Raw genomic sequence first — 23974 nt, 5'->3', positions numbered from 1 at the left:
TTAAAATGAAAATAGCTGATGGGGCTGTTGGGATGAAGAATGAGATAAGAATTCCAAAGCATTTCCCGGCCAAAGCTTTGCTATATAAATTACTTGCAATTTTTTTTACTGGGGGAGGGGGTTACAAAAGGCAATTTTTGAGATGTTCACCTGGGTCTATTTTATGCCTCCCCAATATATAACCGCAAGCAGAAAAGTAATTAAAAAGCCCTCCTAATTGAAGGGGAAGCAAGTTGATATATCATCATCTAACACACCCACACACCCCATATGATGGTTATCAAAGGAAAACTCTGGAAAACAGTTTTCTCATCTAAGCAAGCAAGGCATGGCAGGTTGGTGCGTTTGCTGGGATTTCCTCAGGGAGGAAAAAGGGGGAGGCGAGACGCAGGAGGGAAACGTTTTGACGTTTTGCTCAAAGGAAATTCCAGTAATAATGAATAAAGCAAATAACGTTGCCTAAGGACCCAAGAATGCCAAAAGACAGCTAACTGCTGTAAACAATGATCTCGCAAATCGTGCTGATGTTCTAACCGGCTTCATCACTGTCCTACACTGTATGACACAAAAGCCAAATTTCAGCCAGAACAGAGTTGAGGGAGCTGAGGCACTCGAGCTGTTGCTAGACTCCAACTCCCACCAACCCCAGTCAGCGTGGCCGACAATCAGGGTGGATGTAGTTGGAGTCAAGCAACATCTGTGAGGTTGCGCAGCCTTGAGACAGTGCATGGTTTGCATTCGTTCTTGTTCCTTGTTTTCATTATGTATCTTGTCTTCTCATTTTGTATCGTTATGTTGTGAACTGCCCTGTAATCCCAAAATTAAACAAATCAGAAACAGGAAGTTAACAAACAGGTTTGTTGGCAGGACACATGGAACCAGTTGGCGTGTCAAACCCCCGTTGGCAGAAGTGTCCCGGTGGGAACATGATTCAGCTTGTGGGCAAAAGAGCAGAAGCATTGAGCACCTATGACAGCCCAGCCAAATGCCCCTCTCAGGAATTGCAGAGAAATGCATCCTTTGCTGCTGCAGCAACAACATCATTTGAAGAAGAACAAAAAATAGGAGAAAAGATAGTTGCCTTGTTGGGCATCTTGTGATGGCAAGGCAGAATCGTGCCTGCTCTCCTCTTAATTCCCTTAATGTTCTGGGGGTGATTTGACTTTTCTTGTGGGGTAGGAGAGGGGGCATGGAATGGAATGAAGATCCCTTTGGGTGTCTTTCTATTGTATTTTGCAGTTATATAGATCATTCCTGTACCCCTTAACATACCAAGTTATCTCTAAGTGGTGTGCAGAAAACTAAAACAGCAGCAACAGACAACTTAAACACTGATAAATGTCACAAAAACACAGTTGCATAAAAATATTGCATCAGTATCAAATTACTAATGCATGAACTCAACATTGATTCCTTCTCCTTCTGCATCCTTCCCTCTCAGCATCCTGGCCCCCAGCCAGGATTCCACCCATCCAGCCAGGACTCTCAGCCAGGGCCCAGACAAATTCACAGCTCACCCACAAAAACCTGAGAATGAAGAGGGTTCCTGGAACCTGCTGAATTCACCCAAGTCTCCCACACTAGGCTTGGTTTTGGAAGGTCAAGCACCAAGGCAGATGGAGCATCCTCAGGCTGCCCAGAGCTGTGTACCACCCAGCAGTCAGCTGCACTCGCCCCATCCACTTCCAGGGGTGTAGTGGTTAAGAGCGGTGGACTTGTAATCTGGTGAATCGGGTTCGCTTCCCCGCTCCTCCACATGCAGCTGCTGGGTGACCTTGGGCCAGTCACACTTCTCTGAAGTCTCTCAGCCTCACTCGACTTGCAGAGTGTTTGTTGTGGGGGAGGAAGGGAAAGGAGATTGTTAGCCGCTTTGAGACTCCTTAGGGTAGTGATAAAGCAGGGTATCAAATCCAAACTCTTCCTTTCTGGGGACCCTCTGGGAAACTTACTAAACCTGCTGTACCTGAACTCTTCTTCAGGTACAGCAGGTTTGGTGAGTTTCCCAGAGGGTCCCCAGAAAGGAAAAATAATATAATAATAATTTATTATTTATACCCCACCCATCTGGCTGGGTTTCACCAGCCACTCTGGGTGGCTTCCAACAAAATATTAAAAATACAATAAAATGTCGCCCCACCACTCACATTTCTTCCTCTAGCTTCTGCCCTCTTCTCCAGCTTTTGGCACACCCATGTTCCTGTTCACAATGGTGTGCATTGGGAACTCTTTTTGCATGTGCCCAGGGTTTATTTTTGCACGCCTGCGAAAAAAGGGGGAGGGATGCACAGACCCTCCAAGTGTCCCTATTTTTCCAGTGACAGTCCTGGATTTACAAAAGCCATCCCTGTTTCTGATTTGATCCCAGAATGTTCCACTTTTCCTTAGGACATCCCTATTTTCATCAGAGAAATGTTGGAGGGTATGGAGTTATGCAACCTCCAAGACATCTGATGGCAGCCCTGTAGGGGAAGGGTTTTTTTTTTTACGTCAAAGTGCAAGTAGATAAATAGGTACCACTCCAGCGGGAAGGTAAACGGTGTTTCCGTGCGCTGCTCTGATTCGCCAGAAGTGGTTTAGTCATGCTGGCCACATGACCCGGAAGCTGTACGCCGGCTCCCTCGGCCAATAAAGTGAGATGAGCGCCGCAACCCCAGAGTCGGTCACAACTGGACCTAATGGTCAGGGGTCCCTTTACCTTTACCTTATATTTGGGGGCGGGGGCAAGAGAGTGGTGCCCTAAGCTATGGCTTGTTTAGCTTATACATAAATCCGGTACTGGTTGTTATCCTTGCTTTCTTCTTCTTCTGTTTTTACTATTTCCCTTCTCCCCTTTATTCACTTTAATCTGTTGTAAAAATTAGGGACTGAGCATAAGCAAACCCGCACTTAAGAAGCTTTGGCATCTCAGGGATTCGAGTTTCCCATCTCGCCATGCATCTCTGGCGATGGGATGACCCTACACCGTCGTCTGATCTTGGCGAGAGAGAGAGAGAGAGAGAACAACAATCGCATCCTCTCCCAGTGCGCCAGTTCACTCGCTCAGCTTCTGGTTTAATAGGAGAGCCGCAGCCAATCAGGTGAGCGCATGCAGCTGGGCATCCTCAGCCCATTTCGCTGGGAGTCTTTTCGGTCCCTGCAAGGCGGCGGCGGCGGCGGCGTCTCCACCCCTCACCACCACTCCCTCCCTCTGCAATGACCTAAAGCACCAGCTCTGCAAGGCTGCTGCGATGGAGCAGGATTGCAACGCAGGGCAGACCCGGACCGTCTAGTAGTCTCTGGTGACCGGCGGAGAGTGCCAGCAGTTTGCTCCCACCTCGAGCCACTTTTTCCTGCGTCTCAAAAACCTTCCATCTTCTGCGCTGGGACTGAACCTACAGCAGACAGGAGGCTGCTTTCCTCTTTCTTTCTCTCTCTTTCTCTCCTCTCTGTCTCTCCTCCTCTCTCTCACATTGCTGAGCCAAGCCAACACAGCAAGATGTGTGACTGCTTTCATCTAGTCCTTCCAAACTGGCCGGGATCGCCAGGCAGTGGTGGGCTTAACTGTTTTTTCTACTTTCCTTCTGCGCCTCTGCTGCTGCCGCTGCTGCCGCTGCTGTTTTGAAATGCCTTTGCTAGCTGCGAACCCTCCCTCTCTGATATCCTCCTCTCCCTGCAGCTTCTTAGGGTGTGGCTTTGACCAGATAACTGCATGCATCAGAGTTTCAGAGCAAGCCTGTAAATATTCACACGGGCAAAACTTTCTTTCGCCTTCTTACAACGCGACAAAGTCACCTCTGAAATCTCCTGCAATGTGTACAATTAAGTCAAGTGCTCTTTTTGTGGTTCCTGTCAGAATATGTCAGGTTTTTTAAACTCAGACTGCATGTCTTCAGTTTCACTCCCCACCCCTTCCTTTAGCAGTGAGGATGCTGGAGCACTGTGCATGGGCATAGCATGTTCTAAAAAGAACCGCAAGACAAAGCTGGCTTTTGGCTCCAACTGAAAATATGTGATACATGCTTTGAATGTGTAGTTCTCAACATTTCTCATGCTTATTGTCAAGAGTTTATGAGTGATCGCGGTGAAAGTTAATGGTATTTTCAGGCACGGCATAAGGTCCAGCAGAGTTACAGTAATGCCACCATAAGCTTTTAAAGTTTCATAAATAATTTCAGACTGTGTTCCCATAATCCTCTTGAGGAAGGAAGTGGAATTGTTTTAAGCTTTTTTTTCTTTTCGTTTTTAAAAGGAGGTTTCAGGATTCAGTCTTGTCTGGAAGCCGTGCTCCTAAATCCTCAGTATTGGGGGGAGGGTACAGGGGCCCAATAGTGACCAGAATGCACTCTGTGCATGCCTCAAGCCACTCTTCTTCATTTCATATTCCTTCATGTGTTTTTCTATAAAGAGCAATATTCCTGAAGAATGATGGTGGAAGCAGGTTAGCAGGTGGAGTTTAGAGAGAAATGTTTAAGAGCATAACGAACAGAGAGCTGGCTAGAGTTTTATTTTCCTGTTTATTTTCTGACAAGCAACAGTGGCTCTTGACTTGTTCCCCCTCTCCCAAAAGGCAAAGTAGATCTTGTTATTTTTGCATGATAACCATCACCCAGTGTGGCATCTCCGAGGAAAAGGAAAAGAAAAAGGGGGAGGCAACTGCGATTGGAGGCAGGCAGGCTGGCTGGCTGGCTGCCATGTGTTTGATATATTGCAAGTGTGTAGTGAATAGACAGAGAAGGTCGGTATCAAATTAGAGTGCCCGATAAGTGAGATATTTATTTCTTGCAAGATCAAAGTGAACATCAAATCTTTTCCTGGTGTCTCATCTTGTGTTATCCTTTTAGTGATTCAAAGTGTGTGCACACACAAGAAGACATGCCTTTTGAAAGACTGCAACTTGTGAAAAGCTTTCTGAGGAGGGTGGGGTGGAGCGATCTTAAGGGTGTGTGTATTGAATACATGGCTTGTTATAATGCCTGGTTTTTTGTTGTTTTTCTACAAGTCTCTTATAATCCTGTTTCCTAATGCGTTGGAATTTATGGGGCTGGCTTTATCTCCCCTTCATTCTCATGCAGTGTAGCTGGGGGCTATTTTTCCGGAGCTGGGGGCTATTTTTCCGCAAGAGAAAAACAGAGCTTTAGCTCTTTCCCCTGACCCCAGGATAATATTTTGATTAGATGAGCATCATCTGAACAATAATATTTTCCAGCTTCGCATTTTACAACAGGGATGGCCGTTTGGCAACCTGAGGGCTGGATTTGACTCCTGGAGCAACTTTATCCGGGGGCCCCAGAGACCCCACCACGTTTTGATCAAGCTGTGATAAAAGGCCTTGCTCATAGTTTCACTCTGGTGCAATAGGAGCGACTCCATCTGTGTTTCATAAAACTCTATTGTATTGCTGTCTTTTCTTGTTTATTCTGGATGTAAGGAGGGACTCTGCTTCTCTCTCTCTCTCTGAGAACATTTATTCCTGAGGCTCCCACCACAAGTGATGGTTTCATTTCTTCTGAGTACATATGCCTTATACTTGGGAAGCCTCTTAACTGCTAGGGGGTCCCACGGTTATTATAGAGCTCTCACCCGCACTATTCGTTTTAAAACGGTATCACGCCACCTTAAGCCGTCATGGTTCCATGCCCTCCTCCCCTCCAAGTCATGGAAACTGTAGGAACTTGTTAAAGATATCAAGAGTTGTTATAAGACCCCTGTTCCCCTCTCAGAGCTCCAATTTCCAGAGTTCCCGGTGAGAAGCAGGATTGACTGTTATACCTTTCTGAGAATTATCTCTCTTTGAGGGGAATACAAACTCTCAGCATCCATAATAAACCACAGCTCCCAGGTTTCTCCTTGTGGAGCCATGACTGTTTAAAGTGGTATGATACAGCTTTAAAAGTATGGCAGAAATGGAGCCAAAGTCTGACTACCCATGAGAAGTTATGTTTGTTTGTTTTTTCTGGATGTAGGCATTGATGTTTCTGAAGCTATGTACACACCTCACAATTCAAACACAATCAAAGCACGTAACTTCCCCCCAAAAAATCCTGGTCTCTAAGTGTGGGAATTGTGGCTCTATGCTGGGTGAACTACGGTTCCCAGGATTCTTGTGGGAGGGGAAGTAATGTGTTTTAAATGTATGGTGAATTCACAGCCTGTTGTTTCCTCCCATTATGTGGTTACACAGTGCCTGGTGCTGTGAGTTGAGCAGAAATGTGTTTCTGTTCGGCTTCTGACATTGCCTTCAATCTACACTTGCCAGAACCTTCAGCTAAGGTCTTACTCACCTGGTTGCAGGGAAGGGCCGTGGCTCAGTGGGAGACGGTCCCAGGTTCAAACCTTGGCTTGTCCAGGGCTAAAACCCCAGAGAGATACCGCTAGCCAGTTCAGAGACTACTGAGCTCGTTGGATCGATATTTCAAGATATGACAGGCACCCACGGCCTCCATTTTCCCGAAACAACTGAAAACATTTTTCTTCTGGCAGGCTGTCGTAGCTGGATAAATGAAACTTTGCCACACATATTTTGTATGGTTCTAGTTTTGTTTTACATTTATTTGTTGCTTTGTGCTTTTTAACTGTGTTTTATTTATTTTTATCGTACATCACCTTAAGACGATTGCATAGAAGGCGACAGATAAATTATTAATAATAAGAGTAACGTTCCTACGTGCACTGGTTCAGTTGTGCCAATCTTGATCGATGGGAAAGGTGGAGTGTATCTTTACACAAATACAACGGTGTGACTCATGATAGCTCCCTAGTAGCAGGACCCCTCTTGCACCAGTCCTATCCATTTTGCATCTTTCACTGCAGACTGCAGGATTAGAGGCTTCATCTTTTTTGCTGTTGTTGTTTAGTCGTTTAGTCGTGTCCGACTCTTCGTGACCCCATGGACCAGAGCACGCCAGGCACTTCTGTCTTCCACTTCCTCCCATAGTTTGGTCAGACTCATGTTTGTAGCTTCGAAGACACTATCCAACCATCTCGTCCTCTGTTGTCCCCTTCTCCTTGTGCCCTCCATCTTTCCCAACATCAGGGTCTTTTCCAGGGAGTCTTCTCTTCTCATGAGGTGGCCAAAGTATTGAAGCCTCAGCTTCACGATCTATCCTTCCAGTGAGCACTCAGGGCTGATTTCCTTAAGAATGGATAGGTTTGATCTTCTTGCAGTCCATGGGACTCTCCAGAGTCTCCTCCAGCACCATAATTCAAAAGCATCAATTCTTTGGCGATCAGCCTTCTTTATGGTCCAGCTCTCACTTCCATACATCACTACTGGGAAAACCATGGCTTTTACTATACGGACCTTTGTCGGCAAGGTGATGTCTCTACTTTTTAAGATGCTGTCTAGGTTTGTCATTGCTTTCCTCCCAAGAAGCAGGCGTCTCTTAATTTCGTGGCTGCTGTCACCATCTGCAGTGATCATGGAGCCCAAGAAAGTAAAATCTCTCACTGCCTCCATTTCTTCCCCTTCTATTTGCAAGGAGGTGAAGGCTTCATCTTAATTCCAAGCATTTGTGGCTTAATTGAATTACAGATCAGGCTGCCTGAGCAGCAGGTGCAAGGTCTTGCAATAAGTTAAGTTGCCATGTTTTCCTTTGAAGCAGAGATTAACAGCTTGTCCAATGCCAAGGAGCCGAGAAAACCTAAGAGATCTGCTGCTGATTTGCTAATAATTGACCTCTCTTGCACCTGATGCATGCCAAGGAGTCAAGGCTTTGCTGATAGGTAAAGATAAAGGGACCCCTAACCATTAGGTCCAGTTGTGACGCTTTATTGGCCGAGGGAGCCGGCATACAGCTTCCGGGTCATGTGGTCAGCATGACTAAGCCGCTTATGGTGAACCAGAGCAGCGCACGGAAATGCCGTTTACCTTCCCACCGGAGTGGTACCTATTTATCTACTTGCACTTTGATGTGCTTTCGAACTGCTAGGTTGGCAGGAGCAGGGACCGAGCAACGGGAGCTCACCCCATCGCGGGGATTCGAACCGCCAACCTTCTGATCGGCAAGTCCTAGGCTCTGTGGTTTAACCCACAGCGATTTGCTAATAATTGACCTCTCCTGCACCTAATGCATACCAAGGAGTCAAGGCTTTGCTGATAGAAACCTATTATTGCTTAGCATGAGTTACAAATTACTTGTAAAAGGTAGAGCACTCAAGCAAGTTAGAATAGTGGGCACATGCGCTAAACCCTGGCTGTGGTGCCTACCCTTTCCCCCAAATGTTGAGACAAGAGACCAGAGTATGGGTTCAAATTGGCCACAACTTTATTGAGCTTCAGAAGTGGGAAACTTGGCACAGGCCTTGGCAGGTAACCCTCTCAGCCCCTCTGGCTGAGGATATGTAGGTTGATGAGGTGCAGTGAGGGGGGACTGTAAAGCACAAACTTACACAGCATGACCTTATACTACCCTCGTCCCAGGAGTTTGACCTACATGCCTACGCTCTAGGGCCAGGGACTCCCGGTTTTGCCCTTTAACAGGCCCTGCAAAAGCGCCGCTGCATGGGAAGGGAGCATGAATGCACCCCACCCCCGACTTGATGATAGACTAAAGGATACCTTGCCAAGACCTAAAACTGCCAAAGTTGTGACGAAATGCTACAGGGAAGGCGAAACCTGCCAATGCAGGGAAAATTCCTTCCCGGTTCTGAATACAGCAACCATCTTACAACCACAGCAGCGTCCGCTGACCTGGAATGCAAAATATTAGTCTGTAAGGGAAAAGTATTGTTAACTTGACGACCACTGACCTAGGATGAAATTATTTGGAGGCAAGAAATTATTAATTTGAGGGAGGGTGGGTGGGTGATCATGGAAGGGAGAAAACCAAGTGAGGCTTAGACAAAAGGGTCAGCCTTTTTTCTTTGGCCTTAGCCCCACCCCCGGCCGGCTGTCCATTGACCTCCTTGGCCGAGTTCGAGTCAAAGGCCAACCCAAGCAGGTGGGAGGCACCCGTCCAGGTGAGCCCCCGCTCAGTGCCGCAAACCCCACCCACCTGTAGGGAAGGGAGGGCGGAAATTGTGAGAGGAGGGTTGTGAATATTATGTTATTGGGTTATTTCCCTTGTAGGATGCTCTGATCTCCCTAGGGAGGAAGAGCAGGATGAAAGCAGAAAGCAGATTTTAAATAAAATAAAATAAACTTGCACCCCAAACATAATGCTCCTAAGTAGAATCACTTCATATCCATTCATCTGAGAGAGATGCTGAGAAATCCAGGTTTATTATGGGTGGACTGGCCCATTGCTTTTTTATATTATTATTAATATAATAATAATTTATTATTGATACCCCACCCATCTGGCTGGGTTTCCCCAGCCACTCTGGGCGGCTTCCAAAAGAATATTAAAAATAGAATCAAAAATTTAAAACTTTCCTAAACAGGGCTGCCTTCAAATGTCTTCTAAAAGTCAGATAGTTGTTTATTTCCTTGACATCTGATGGGAGGGCATTCCACAGGGAGGGTGCCACCACCGAGAAGGCCATTTTGCCTGGTTCCCTGTAACTTCACTTCTCGCAGTCTATAGTTCAGGGATAGCCAACATGCAGCTCTCCAGATATTGTTGGACTACAGATCCCATCAACCCTGTCCACTGATGGGATATGTAGTCCGCAACATCCAGATCATACCGCATTGGCTACTCTTGGCATACTTCCAACTATTTAGTACTGGAGAGGTAAAATGTATGCAATCAAATCCCAAACCCTGCTCGCTTGCTTGCCTTCATTTATTTATTTATCTATCTAGCAAAATATAAATACGGCTTGATTGAAGAAGAAAGCTCTAATCAGTTCACAGAAATATAAAATAAAACTTAAACATTCTCAATAAAAAAATTGTCAATTAAAAATAGTTTAAAACAGGCATTTAAAAGCATTCAAAAGACTATTGAAATCATCAGTAGCTAAAAACACACAAGAGACAAAAGAGATGAAATAATTATACATGCCTATACAGGCTTGCCCAAATAATACAGCAAAGGCGCCTGTCTGATGTCAAGAGGCGAGGAGTTCCATAGGTGCTGCCACACTAAAAGTTTGATTTCTAACAAGTGTGTGACAGGTGATAAGTAGCACTTGCAACAATGCCTGTTCCACAGATTGAAGCGGTCAAGAAGGCATATGTGGGGTAAAGCAAGCCCACAAGTCCCACCCACCCCCGTTAGCAACCAGCTCATATTCACTGTGATACCAAAACAACTGTGTTCCAGCAGGAGCTGAGATTCTGCTTTGTCTCCTGATGGAATGATGCTAGGCTGCTTGGCAAGGGAGGCCATTGAATAAGCCACCTGAGGTGTATATACCCCTCAAAGCCCAAGGCCTTCCCTGTAGCTTCCCTATATCTGCATTTCCATTTTAGTGTGAATAAGCCTGTCTGCACATTGTGTAATGTATGCAATAAACCTCAGTGTTACAGAACACTGTAGTCAACAAGCGCTCTTTTTATTCATCACTTGGGCAGAGCAACATGCTTGTTTTATACTTAGTTGGGCAAAATAAGGAGGAGATGTGCTTTTTGGTGGAATGATGCGTTGCGGTTGCCAAGAGTTATGATTCAGTAGGGAAGTGGGCATCATGACTTAGTAATGATTCCAAGCTGCCCCAAAAAGTGTATTTGTGTTCTCTTAGTAGGTCGTTTAGTAGCGAGAAAGAAAAGTGCTGCCTTTTTTAAACCCAAAGAATTCATTCATTAGTTTATTGCCAAAATCTCAGTATGGGTCTTTATTACAGGTATTGAGAAAGCGTGAGACAAATATAAGTGGGAGTCTTTTGCGCATTTGGATGCAAATCCTATGAACCTTTACTCAGAGGAAAGCCTCTTGAACCCGATAGCACTTCCTTCTGAGTAGAACATGGATGGGATCCAGCTGAAAAGCTGCCACTTCTTTTTAGAAGACAAAGACTTCATAATAATGAATTATGTACTTTGGGATAGCTCAGTTGGCAGATCATGAGACTCATCATCTCAGGGCTGTGGGTTCGAATCCCAACTTGGGCAAAAGATTCCTGCATTGCAGAGAGTTGCACTAGATGACCCCCTCATGGTCTCCTCCAGCTATATGATTCTATGATAACAGAGTGTAATGTATATCAGGAACACTTGGAAAAGTCCAAAGACTAGTAATTAAACTGAATAGTTGCACCATGTGCTATGCAAGTCATCGCCTGTCTCAATAATAATAATAAATAAATAATAAATCAGGGACGCGGGTGGAGCTGTGGGTTAAACCACAGAGCCTAGGACTTGCCAATCAGAAGGTCGGCGGTTCGAATCCCCGAGACTGGGTGAGCTCCTGTTGCTTGGTCCCTGCTCCTGCCAACCTAGCAGTTCGAAAGCACGTCAAAGTGCAAGTAGATAAATAGGTATCGCTCAAGCGGGAAGGTAAACGGCGTTTCCGTGCACTGCTCTGGTTCACAAGAAGCGGCTTAGTCATGCTGGCCACATGACCCGGAAGCTGTACACTGGCTCCCTCGGCCAATGAAGCGAGATGAGCACCGCAACCCCAGAGTCGGTCACAACTGGACCTAATGGTCAGCGCTCCCTTTACCTTTTTAGCCAATGTGGTGCATGCTAGACGTTTGGGACTACAACTCCCATCAGCTCCAGGCAGCATAGCCAATGGTCAAGGATTATGGAAGTTGTACTTCACCTCTGGCCATTGGCTGCCCCTGGTCTACAGCACTTTGCCAGAGGATCTGCACAGAGCAGAGCAGCGTTTGTCCTGCTGCACAATGCAATCCTATGCATAACTAAGATCTCTGGGTGGTTTACATGCCTTTTCAGAAGTACCTAATTCCCTCTGCGTTTATTGAGGCTTATTCCCAGGTAAGTGGGTAGAAGATTTCAGTGGGTGATGGTATTTCCCCAGTTCTCTGGGTTCCCTAGTTTCTTTCTGGCCACAGTTCAAGGCGATGGTTCTTACCTTTGAAGTCCTAAATCGGGATGGAGGAGGCAGATTATGTTCGATTCTGACTCCCATCATCTCAGACCATTGGACATGTTGGGTGGGTCACATGGGAGCTGGAATCCAACAACATCTGGTCTGTACCAGATGTGTTCCCTCTGCCCTGCGAAGGCTAGGATCAAGATACCTACAGATCCAGCCTCTGATAAGGACCTGACCATTAGAGACAGAATTATTTGCCACCATATAGACGTGGTGTTCTAGGAGAGACTCTGCAGGGATCTGCAGGGCAGCAGCAACAGCAGCCAAGGTTCATGCCAAGAAATTGACCCGAGGTGTGATCTGTGCACAAGACAGCATTGCAGCCCAAGAAAGTTGACTCAGACTATGAGATCTTCTGCTATAAATGCGACGAGAGAGAGAGAAAACAAGGAAAAATGCTCATAGCTGGCGTGGAACGCAATACAGCTTTAAATAGTATGCAGCATTTGGAAAGGTTTGTCGTATGAATAATGAGTTTGCACAATGCTATAGTTACCCCAGATAAACAAAAACCAGGAATGTTTCTTCCTGGTCTTGGGGCAAAGGACAAGCTGGTGCCCTCCATTCCATGTGCAGAATCCAACCGGTTCGGCAATTGAACCGACACCAGGAGCACTGACAGGGTCTCCCCTGCTTATTGTAGGGTCCAATATGGCTAGTGTTGGAAGAGATGCTCCTTTACGAAGTTGGGTCCTTAGCTGTTTGGGGCTTTGTGTGCTAGTGCCCCTCAGCTCAGTGGCAGCCAATGCAGCACTTCCAGAGCCACTGACACTTAATCCCATTAGGCCGCCCCATTTACTGACCTAGAAGCTGCATCCTGCGGTAGCTGTGACCTCCAGACTATCTTCAAGGGCAGCCCCACATAGTAGTCCAGACAGGACCAGAGCATGGGCAACTGAGGCCCGGCTATCCCAGTCTAGCTGTAGCTGGCAAGTCAGACTAAAATGGGCATAAGCACTTCCATCCATGAAGGCACGAGACTCCAGCGATAGGTTGGAATCCAGGAGTACTCTTATACTGCTTAAGAGTGATTGTGTCTGTTATGTACTGAGTTGAATAGGGTCCAAAATGCAGCAGTCTGATTGGTCCTAGAACAATAGGATTCAGAATGCAGCAGTCTGATTGGTCCTAGAACAATAGGATTCAGAATGCAGCAGTCTGATTGGTCCTAGAAAAATAGGATCCAGAATGCAGCAGTCTGATTGGTCCACAGGAGCCAGCCAATCCAGCTCCTGGTGGAAGTGAATCCTCACCCTGATTGGCCTACAGGAGAATCCCGGAATTAGCCAATCACGTGCGGCCCATTGTGTAAATAATGTATATAAAGCAGACATTCTGGGGGAACTTCGATTCCTCCTCACCACTATGAGCTGAATAAAGAGCATGAAATCCACTCTCGGCTCCGAGTATATTTCAGTGTCAATGGCCCTCAACATTTCAATTAGACCAGAAAGTAATCAGCTCCCAGGGAGGAAGTTGCATGGAGCAGCAGCTGCATTTATGCTGGATCCCGAGTTAATATTTTGCCAGAGCCAGATTATGAACAAATAAAAGCGAGATCAAAACCCTTGCCAACCAATATAAAGCAAAGTGTTTATTCAGAAGCAAATATGCCAGCAAAAGGGAAGCGCCTTGCTAGAATTAAGTATGAAAACAAAGCAGACAGCCCTCCAATTGTGGGAGTATGAAAGAAGGTGACACCAGTTTCAAGCCTGGGTGCTTATGGGAAGCTTGAGAAACTGGTTTCGTTATGAAAATAAAAGCCTTGTTGCAGATGGATTCTGTGACAATTTGAAAACAGATGAAAACGGATACAGATCACTGGCGGAGGAAGAGGAGTGCGGGGGGAGCGCATCGCCCCCGGCAGTACGATCCCAGTGGGGTGCCATCTTGGCTATCTCCCCCACCTGCGCTGGGCGCCACGTCCCCAGGACCCCACCCCGCCTGCTCTCCGCCCCCCCCCCCCGCCCCTGGTGCCGGAGCATGAAGCTCCGCCACTGATACAGATGGTCCCACCAACATTTACCTGAGGCATCTGCAGGGAGGGAAAAGCATGGATAACCTAATAAAGGAGAAGTTTTTCCAATGTGCACCAAGTAACTGCATCCATCCCTGTGAATGGCAGGATCTATATTCAAGCTAGATTGAATGGCTCCCAGTACGTTTCCAAGCACAATCCAAAGTGTTGGTGCTGACCTTTAAAGCCCTAAACGGCCTCGGCCCAGTATACCTGAAGGAGCATCTCCACCCCCATTATCCAGCCCGGACACTGAGGTCCAGCTCTGAGGGCCTTCTGGTGGTTCCCTCACTGCGAGAAGTGAGGTTGCAGGGAACCAGGCAGAGGGCCTTCTCAGTAGTGGCACCCACCCTGTGGAACACCCTCCCAGCAGATGTCAAGGCAATAAACAACTATTTTACTTTTAAAAGACAACTGAAGGCGGCCCTGTTTAGGGAAGTTTTTAATTTCTGACTCTGTGTTGTTTTTAATATTTGGTTGGAAGCCGCCCAGAGTGGCTGGGGAAACCCAGCCAGATGGGTGGGGTATAAATAATATATTATTATTATTATTATTATTATTATTATTATTATTATTATTATGCGTGCTTTAGTTGACATTCCTGCATCATAGGGGGTTGAACTAAATGACCCTCAAGCACCCTTCCAACTTGTATGATTCCATGAAAGAAGCGTGTTGAAGATGAGCACGAATGATTCCAGGCTGAGAAAAACTACATTTTTGTGCTGCAAAGGGGTTAGTGTGCGTGCAGCCTCAGCTGACGTGTGAGTGATAGGCCTTCCATTGAAGGAGTTAACCCTACAAGAAAGGAAATGCAAGCTCTTGAAATCATCATCCTCGTTTTATTTGTATGCCGCCTTTCCAGGGTTACAACCGTGCTCAAAGTCAACAGCCATTGCGAAGGATTGGAGCCGCTCCATATCTTGTGTGTGAGGAGATTTCACCCCTCCCATACCCAAGAATCTCCTGATGATCTCCTGATGATCTCTGCTGACTCTCCAGAGAGGAGGAGGCGTGTTCTGCTATCTACTTATTCTGCCCCAGCACCACATCAATGTGTGTGTGAGAGAGAGTCAGTCAGTCAGTGTATCGGAGAGAGAGAGAGTGTTAGAGATCGTGTCTAGAGATAAGGTTGCTGCTAAGAGCAGCTGCAGACTCTCAGTGTAGCATTGATTTATGCTTAGAATATTCAGCTCTGTATATAGTTTTGTATCATAGTTGTAGTTACAGAATAAAAGGAAGATATTCTACAGAGCTGCTCTCCAAGTGGTTTATACTCTGCAAGACTCTGCAAAACTCTGCTGCGCAACGACTGTATTATTGAGACAGTGAATCCGGTGCTCTCAGCTCTAAGCTGTGAGTCCACAGCACTGTGACCTGTTCCTGTGAGAAAGGTGGTCTCTGGCAGTGCTACCCAGCTCGCCTAGCCCAGTCGGGGTTGAGGTGCATGAGTCCAGTTGGTGCACGGGCTCAAGGGCGATGCTGGCAGTGTGTGGTCCCCTAACACTTTGCAGACACGCTCCTAAAAGTGAAAAGCATGATTGTGACAAGCTGGGCAGGGCTGAGAGGAGGAGGCAGCGTGCACCACCCACCTGCTTGTCAGAAAAACAGAGATTTGGTCGAGAGGACATTTGGTGGCAGGTCTGTGCATGTTGGCTTGAGCTGCAGGACACAGCATCCTGCCTCAAGCTCTGGTAAAAAAAATGTAATCTGTCTCCAGCCTTAATGCAAAACAACCAATGGCCAGTCACCTTCACATCCCCTATAATATAAATCAGAAGTGATGGCAGATGGGCTGTACAATCTGGGAAGATTTCCAAACTTTTTCTTTTTCTTTTTTAATAAAGTCGTTTAAACAGGCTTTGGCAGTGGGGTGTGAGCAGCACTGCAGATGTGCTCTCTGGATGAGAATTAAGCTAGAGGACAGGTAGAGAACAGAATCTGGCAGCGAACTGGTTGGTTTCCTTTATCCAGCTCTTTTTTAAATACACTCTGGCCTGGAGCTGAACCCAGATGTGAGTAGGGAGAGGAGATAGTGTCATATTTATCCCATTCTGATGGGCAGCAAACCCGGCAGTTCTGCAAAGGTAACTTGCAGCAAGAGTTCTGGGCACACAACTTGCACTCTTGAGATTTTTCTTAGAAAAAGAAAGAGTACTTTTGAGAATTTTCTCTGAATATTTTCCATCTTTTTGTGATACCCAGTGTTGTAAACAAAAATTGCCTTTTCCCCTTATGGGTTATCCAAGAGCCTATATAGAGTCCTTACATAGGTTCCCTATTGGTAGGAGAGAATAACAGAGGCCAACCAGAGAATATTGAGAAGCAAAGCAGCTAGTAAGCTTGATCTTTATTGATCTGTTGCAACAGGGTGCTCCCCTCACCCGCAGGAGAGGAGGGGGAACCCAGAACAATGGCGCGCAAGGCCTTATAAAGACTTTTGAAATTGCCACCCTGTAGATCAAGACCACCCCCTCAAATGCATCATACCTACATCACAGAAAAGGCTGTCTAAAACAGAAATTTGAATGTTGTTTGTCTCCTGTCTGGCAGGTTACTTGACTCAATTGCCTGGAGAGCCTGGCCAGCCTTTTGTAATGATAAATACTTAGTTCCTGGACCAGGTCACAGGCTCACACCCTATTCAAACACAGACATACCCTTAAGACAGGATTAGTGAGGAAAGAGATAATGGGGAGGTTTTCCACTTTGACCTTACGGAGAAAACATTTGCTCAGTTTAGGAATCAAAATGCTTCCAGGTTGGTCTTCCTGTGCTGATCTATGTATGCGCTTGGTTGGTACACTTATGAACATTACCATATATCTAAGACCATAAAATTCCTATCACACCAGATTGCCAAATACACAAACGGGCCCTAGTGTTTGTGCTTCTTAGGGTTGACACCATGCATACCATCCAAGTGCCCCTATTTTCCAGGGACAGTCCTGGAATTAGAAAAGCCATCCTGGCTTCTCAATTTGTTCCCAGAATGCCCTTATTTCTCCCGCAGGGACAATGAGCCAGAACTTCTCCTGAGTAGCAGTGGCTGCGAGGAAGCTTCCTGTTGCCTCTCCAGGTTCTCTCCAGGGCCACTGCCACTGGCCTCCCTTATCCACCAAGGCTCAGCCCCCGTGTGACATGCGAGCTCTGAGGTACAGGCAGAGGGAAGGGCCCCCCTGGGCTGAAAAAATGGGGTAGCAGAGTACAGTGGTACTTCTGGTTACGTACTTAATTCGTTCCAAAGGTCCGATCTTAACCTGAAACTGTTCTTAACTGAAGCACCACTTTAGCTAATGGGGCCTCCTGGTGCCACTGCAGTGCCGCTGCACGATTTCTGTTCTCATCCTGAAGCAAAGTTCTTAACCCGAGGTACTATTTCTGGGTTGGTCTGTAACCTGAAGCGTATGTAACCTGAAGCTTATGTAATCCGAGGTACCACTGTAGAGCACTTTGTGCGTTTGTTTCTATAAAAAAATGCTTTGTGGAAGGAGTCTTGATTTTTTATTTTAAAAAATGCTTTGTGCATTTGCATCTAATCTTGCCTCTTCTGAAATATATTTCTTACTGTGTTTCCTTTTGTAAATCTACCAAAGAATAAGACCTTTAAAACCATGATATAATCAGATGATCAAAACATAGATAAGAGTTTTCAAAACAAATTTGCACGTTCATTTAGCAAGGCCCATATAATCCTTTACGTGAAATACATATTTTTTGTGCACATTTTTGCACACAAACAAAACACAGAGAAGCTCATAAAATCCTACCAGGATTTGCATTCTGACTGGCAAACCTGTTTAGACCCAGCTTCAGAGAGCTCTTGCTATTGTTCCTGGGAGTATGTGAAGCACTCCGAGGACTTAAAATGCTCTGTATGAGAGCTAAGCTGTATTATTATTAATAATAAATATTTTAAGTGCCTAAAATAGCCGGGCAGTGTACTGAGATAAGATAAAAGACAGGTCCACCTTCAGGTTTACAGCCTTCAGGAGGCTGGGGGACCGGTTGTTAAAAAAGAGAGAGGCGGCAGACCACAAGTGCTAAAAGCATCATTTGTGGGAAGTGAGAGACATTTGAAGGAGTTTTTTATATAAAGCAAGTCAAGAAGTAGCCATGTGTAAGACAACAAAGGGGAGGGGCTTCCAGTAAAAGGGAGCATCAACTGGGAAATGTCATGTTGGAAAGAGAAAACATGGGGTTGGAAAGAGAAAACATGGGGTGTGGAGGAGATCAGAGCCAGCAGAAAGTAATGTAGCATTTAACGTACAAATGTTATTGAAACCACATAGTGCGTAATCAGATAGGACCTCCCTTGGCACTACTAGGTAAGGGCTTCAAATTGGTCCAAGGCGCTTTTGATGAAACCATGGGTGCGAGTCGGTGTTGTGCAAAGTCTCTCACTCCATCAATGCAAGGATTTCTGCTGCACAGCAGGACATTCTCCCTACTCTTCTCCTTTTGCACACCCTTAATCTATTCTGAGGGACGCGGGTGGCACTGTGGGTTAAACCACAGAGCCTAAGGACTTGCCGATCAGAAGGTCGGCGGTTCGAATCCCCGCAACGGGGTGAGCTCCCGTTGCTCAGTCCCTGCTCCTGTCAACCTAGCAGTTTGAAAGCACGTCAAAGTGCAAGTAGATAAATAGGTACCGCTCCGGCGGGAAGCTAAACGGCGTTTCTGTGCACTGCTCTGGTTCGCCAGAAGCAGCTTAGTCATGCTGGCTGCATGACCCGGAAGCTGTATGCCGGATCCCTCGGCCAGTAAAGCAAGATGAGCGCCGCAACCCCAGAGTCAGCCACGACTGGACCTAATGGTCAGGGGTCCCTTTACCTTAATCTATTTTGAATGCTCTCCCAAACCTCTGCAACAAATTTTATAGAATCGTAGAATTGTAGAGTTGGATGGGACCCCCCAGGGTCATCTAGTCCGACCCCTTGCAATGCAGGAATCTCAGCTAAAGCATCCATGACAGATAGCCATCCATTCTCTGATTTAAAACCGCAGGGGAGAAGAGTCCACAACCTCCCGAGGGAGACTGTTCCAGGGTCGAACGGGTCTTACCGTCAGAAAGTTTTTCCTGATGTTTAGCCAGACACTCCTTTCTTGTAACTTGAAGCCGCAGGTTCGAGTCCAACCCTCCAGAACAGGAGAAAACAAGCTTGTTCCCTATTCAGATATTTCAAGATGCCTGTCATATCAGTCACCTCTTTTCTAGGCTAAACATACCCAATTCCTTCTTCTTCTTTTTTGTCAAATCATTTTTATTACCGGTAATTTTCCAATAAAAAACTTCCAATTAACATATCAAATCATAATCCAATAAAAATTAAAAATAAAATGATCTTCCAAATTATAATTTTTAATTTTCGGGGCTTCCCATAGTCTGGACCTTGAAGCATATCTCCAAATCTCAATCCTGCCTCTCGTCATTATTTCCATATTTCCACATCTCGATTTTAACACTCTAAACATACCCAATTCCTTCAACCATTCCTCATAAGGCTTGGTTTCCAGACCCAGATTTGGGAGGTTCTGAGGATGTGCAAAGGGTGTCCAACGGGGATTGCACAATCACAATTACACAAGTGGGGATGCTCACACTGATGGGACATGACAGTTGAGTGCCACCCCTTTTTTTCGAGACTGTCACTTATTTGGGTTTGATCCCAGAGGACTCCAGTAAACTGGTATCCGGATTTCCCCCCTTCCCAAGCTCTGGCACAACCCTTGCATTATTTCTAAATAAAGTGGGTCTTTATAAGCTGAAGAACCCTTCCTTGTCTCCACTATATATATATAAAATATTTATTAGAGTTTTAAAGGTTTTAAAAGTTACAGAAAGAAAAAATAAAAATACCACATTAAGCAAAAATAATACAACACATCACCATATGAAAAAAAACAGAAAAATAAAATCCATTAAACAAAGACGAAAAAATAAAAACAAAAAACAAAGAAAAATACAGCAAATTTTCTTATTACTTGTCTTTCATTAGCTTATTTCCTTGACCTCCTCACACCCCCCTTTTTTGTATTCTAGGTCAATTATCTATTTCAGCAAATCCTTTCCCTCTTTTAAATTTTTTGTCCTGTAAATATAATGTAACTTTACTTTTCTTCCTTTCACCAATTAACAGTCAGTTATTCCCAAATCCTTTATATCATTCCTGCTAAAATCATATAATATCATTCCAACATCCTTCTAACAGTTATTAATTTTACAATGTTTCTGTAAATAGTCTTTAAATTTCTTCCAATCTTCCTCCACCGACTCTTCTCCCTGGTCTCGGATTCTGCCAGTCATTTCCGCCAGTTGCATGTAGTCCATTCCTTGTCTCCACTATAGATGAGGGATGGGGGAAGCATGACACTCCAGATGTTGTTGGACTACAGATCCCATCATCACTGACTCTTGATCATGCTGGCTGGGGCTGATGGGAGCTGGAGTCCAGCAACATCAGGAAGGACACAGAGTCCCCCAACCCAGCATCAAACTACGGTTGTTGCTGCACTTCCATTCAAGTCAGGGTGCATTTTTAACCGAGAAAGGCAGAGCATGATCTGTAACTGATTTGAATGCCTGTTCTTCCCACTGGTTCACAGATACTACAGTATTTGCATACTTTCCAGCTTGGATTATCTGGGGATAAACGGAAAGCTATTACGTAACTGCTGGGTGATGACAGCCAGCGTTCTTGTTCTTTCTGCTGAAACACAAGAAGGAGAAGGTGGAGGCCGAGAGGAGTGATCTCTTGCTTGTGATCCTGTGGCATTGTTTCTGTAACGAGCTGGTAGATCAAAATGCTCTTGATTAATAGGGGTGGGGAAAATCAGGATTTGCAGTCATGTCACTTTGGAGAGGAGCCAGCTTCAGGGAGTGGAGATGGAGTAAAGTTTCCAAGACTATGAGAGCAACACGAGCGCATGCATTGCCACTGGTGGAGTGTGAATCTCTGTGGCTCAATTTGCTAACAGCATCGCGCCGATGTCAGAGGGGCAAAAACACAGCTAAGAAGCTCAAATCATGCATATAACTGATGCCCTTCTTTGAAAATTAAACCAATGTCCAGACTTTCACATTGAAAAACTTTACATGCAGATACTTATAGATGAATTAAAACATAATACTTAAAGTCACATGCTTCTCCAAGCATGGGCTTTCTTCTTCGAACTTCCAAACAACTGTATTTTCCTTGCTTTCCAGAGCTCAGCACTTTCAGCCTTCTGTATCCCTGTTAAGGTTATGCCTAGCAGCTCCTATGAGATTCCCACTTTCACCTTCTCCTGCAGTTTTGCTTTCTTTCTTCCAAGCGCTCCCACACTCTATTCAACTTAGCAGTGTTCACAGTGGATTCTAAAACATAGTCATCTTGCCACACACAAAATGGAGTCTGTCCTTCACTGGATAACTCCCTTGTGACCAACGTTAGCCAGTCACAGGAGAATTACTAGAGAACTCTCTAGAATTCAGCTACCAAAAGCAGTCAGATTTAAACACATAGTAATGCACACAAGCATTTACAATTTCAGGAATTAAATTACTATACTTAACACAGTGTCTATGTTCTTACTTCTACTGTTGGAGGCAGAATGCGTCAGAATACTGGCTGGTTGGAGTCTATCAACATCTGGAAAGCTCTAGAATGGCTGCCTTATGGTTATACGTGGGTAGATATATCTTGAGCAAAGTTTGGCGAACCTCCATAGCCAAAGGTCTTACTGGGTAAACTTCCTCGTGCTTAAAAAAGGTGGAACTTTATTATTTTCTTTTGCTCCTTAGTGCTGTCCACAAATTTAACAAATTTATGCAAAAGTTAAAACTGTGGAATGAGTCAAAATCCAGGTATGAATTTGTGTACATCGCAGAATTTGAAGTTGCAGAATTTGAGTTAGCTCAGTGCAGAATTTGTGTTTTGTCTGACTTCTCTCACTGTTTCATGCCTCTTTTTGACCACTTGAGGGACTACCTGGTGAGCAGTCTAATTATATTGTAGAGAGCTACTGTGTTCAAATGGGATGATGTAACATTTCAAGGTGGGTGTGACCGCCATGCTTTTGGCATATGCACTAGTTTCAGTTTAAGGGACTAGGTGAACCAAACATGGACACCGAATCCATATCCCTGTGCAGGGGCACCGACTTATAAAAAATATTGGGGGGGCCCAAGACCTCCAAACCGCTGCAGCTGGTTGAACGAAAGGGGCGAGCCCTGGGCTGCCCCGACCTTAAGTGAACTTGTGAGGGCCCGCCCTTTGCGGCAGCCGATTGGCTGCCGCCGTGGGCGGTGAATATTAATGAGCTAGGGGGAATCCCCGCTTCTCGCGGGGCTGGCGCCAGCCCCGCAAGATTGTTGATGGGTCGAGAGCCCGCAACCCCACCCCCTCTCTAGATCGGGAGTGGCTTTGTTTTAACTCATTACTGAATGTATTTTAAAAGGTAACTATCGTCAAACAAGGAAAATAAAAAATACCAACATAATTTTGTGATTTTACAAAGCATAATATAACTAATAATTTTCTTAAATTATTGGGGGGGCGGAGCCCCCCCAAACGAATTTTTGAGGGGGCTCGGGCCCCCTCAGGCCCCATGGAGTCGGCGCCTATGTCCCTGTGACATGGTCGGTTGTAAAATATAGTTTACGTAACAATGAGAAGTGCTTATCAGCAGAGGAGCAAATTGGGCCAGATATTCAGCTGCTGAAAAATGAGTATAGATTAAAGTTGGAGCACCGGCCTGAGAGCAGGGCACACCCACACCATAACTTACAGCATTCTTTAACCGTCATGCCCCCCCAAAAAAGCCTGGGAAATATAGTTTCTTTGGGCTGTTGAGAGTTGCTAGGAGACCCCCCTATTGCCCTCCTAGGCCTACAATTGTGAGTGTTCTTTGGGAAGCGAGACTGACTGTTACCTACTCTGGCAATTTATTTTCTGCATTGACATGAGGTTGGAGAAGAAGACCTTTGGGATCTCCCCTATCTTGTGGTTCTACTCATTAATTTCCTGCAGTAAATGAAACACAGACACCTTGCATCTCTGGGCACCCCTGGTGGGTCAGACCAAAGCCCCATCTAGTCTGGCATTCTGCTTCCCAAAGCAGGTGTCTCCAGGAAGTCCACAAGAGGGCATAAAGTCCTCTGCTGTTGTTCGCTGCCCGCTCATAGTCTGGGTGGCATGCCACCAGTGACATACTAAGGCGGCGATTGCCTTATTTTATTCATCAGAATATTTATATACTGCTCTACGATACAAAATAACAAATCGGTTCTCAGTAATATCTACGCATAACAAAATCCTGTAACTATTTAAGAGGCCATCCTTTAAGTTTTATGGAAAGATGTTTTCTTAATTTCCTGATTGAGGCTGGTGAAATAGAAAAAGTTTTCGGCAGGGATTTTAAGGCTTAAACAAGAAGGTGGGTGCTCAGTCTCTGTTGGCAGAGCTTCCCACAGGACTGGATTGATGAGATTCTTAACTGCAGGGTTGTGGGTTCGAGCCCCATGTTGGGCAAAATTCCTGCCTTGCAGGGGGTTGGACTAAATGACCCTCATGGTCCCTTCCAACTATACAATTCTACGACACTAAAGGCTCTATTTCACCAACTCAGGAGACATCCAATGGCACTCCTGCAGTAGATCTCAGTGATTGAGCTGGGACATAAGGGTTCAGGTGGCCCTTAATTCCATAGCCAAGGAAGCCAACTGTGGTCTACAGCAGAGCTTCTCTAGCAAATTCCAGAGTTCCCAGAGGCTTGATCCACCACAACTTGGAGCAGGGCTTTCAGGGTGGCTGCCCCTGTTCTGTGGAAACAACATTCCTGCCATGATACAATAAGCACCTGCTCTCCATACTTTGCAGAAACAAATGAAGACCTTTGTGTTCCAACAGGTCTCTGCCATAGTTTTCTACCTTGTATTCATTCTAAATTCATATTGCGGGGTTTTTTTGTGCTGTTTTTAAGTGTTTGGGGGAGGTGGGGTGGTTTTTTCCCCCAATTATGTTTTGTGCATCGCTTTGACATATATGGGTGG

General features: G+C 45.5%; 1 protein-coding gene across 17 annotated transcripts in view; it reads left to right on the top strand.

The window, feature by feature from the left end:
* Positions 1-3460: 3460 nt before the first annotated feature.
* AHNAK2 (AHNAK nucleoprotein 2) overlaps positions 3461-23974 on the top strand; it is a 109861-nt gene continuing 89347 nt past the window's right edge. For all 17 annotated transcript variants that reach the window (XM_083729557.1, XM_083729565.1, XM_083729560.1 and 14 more), the window contains exon 1: positions 3461-3530. In XM_083729557.1, coding sequence (XP_083585683.1) covers positions 3476-3530 — 55 coding nt within the window. In that variant the 5' untranslated portion in view covers positions 3461-3475. The remainder of the gene's footprint in view (positions 3531-23974) is intronic.

This window comes from Podarcis gaigeae, assembly GCF_964106915.1.
Source record: "Podarcis gaigeae genome assembly, chromosome: 1".
NCBI lineage: Eukaryota > Metazoa > Chordata > Lepidosauria > Squamata > Lacertidae > Podarcis > Podarcis gaigeae.
The sequence above is the reverse complement of the archived record's forward strand: the minus strand, read 5'-3'. Positions and strand labels throughout refer to the sequence as shown.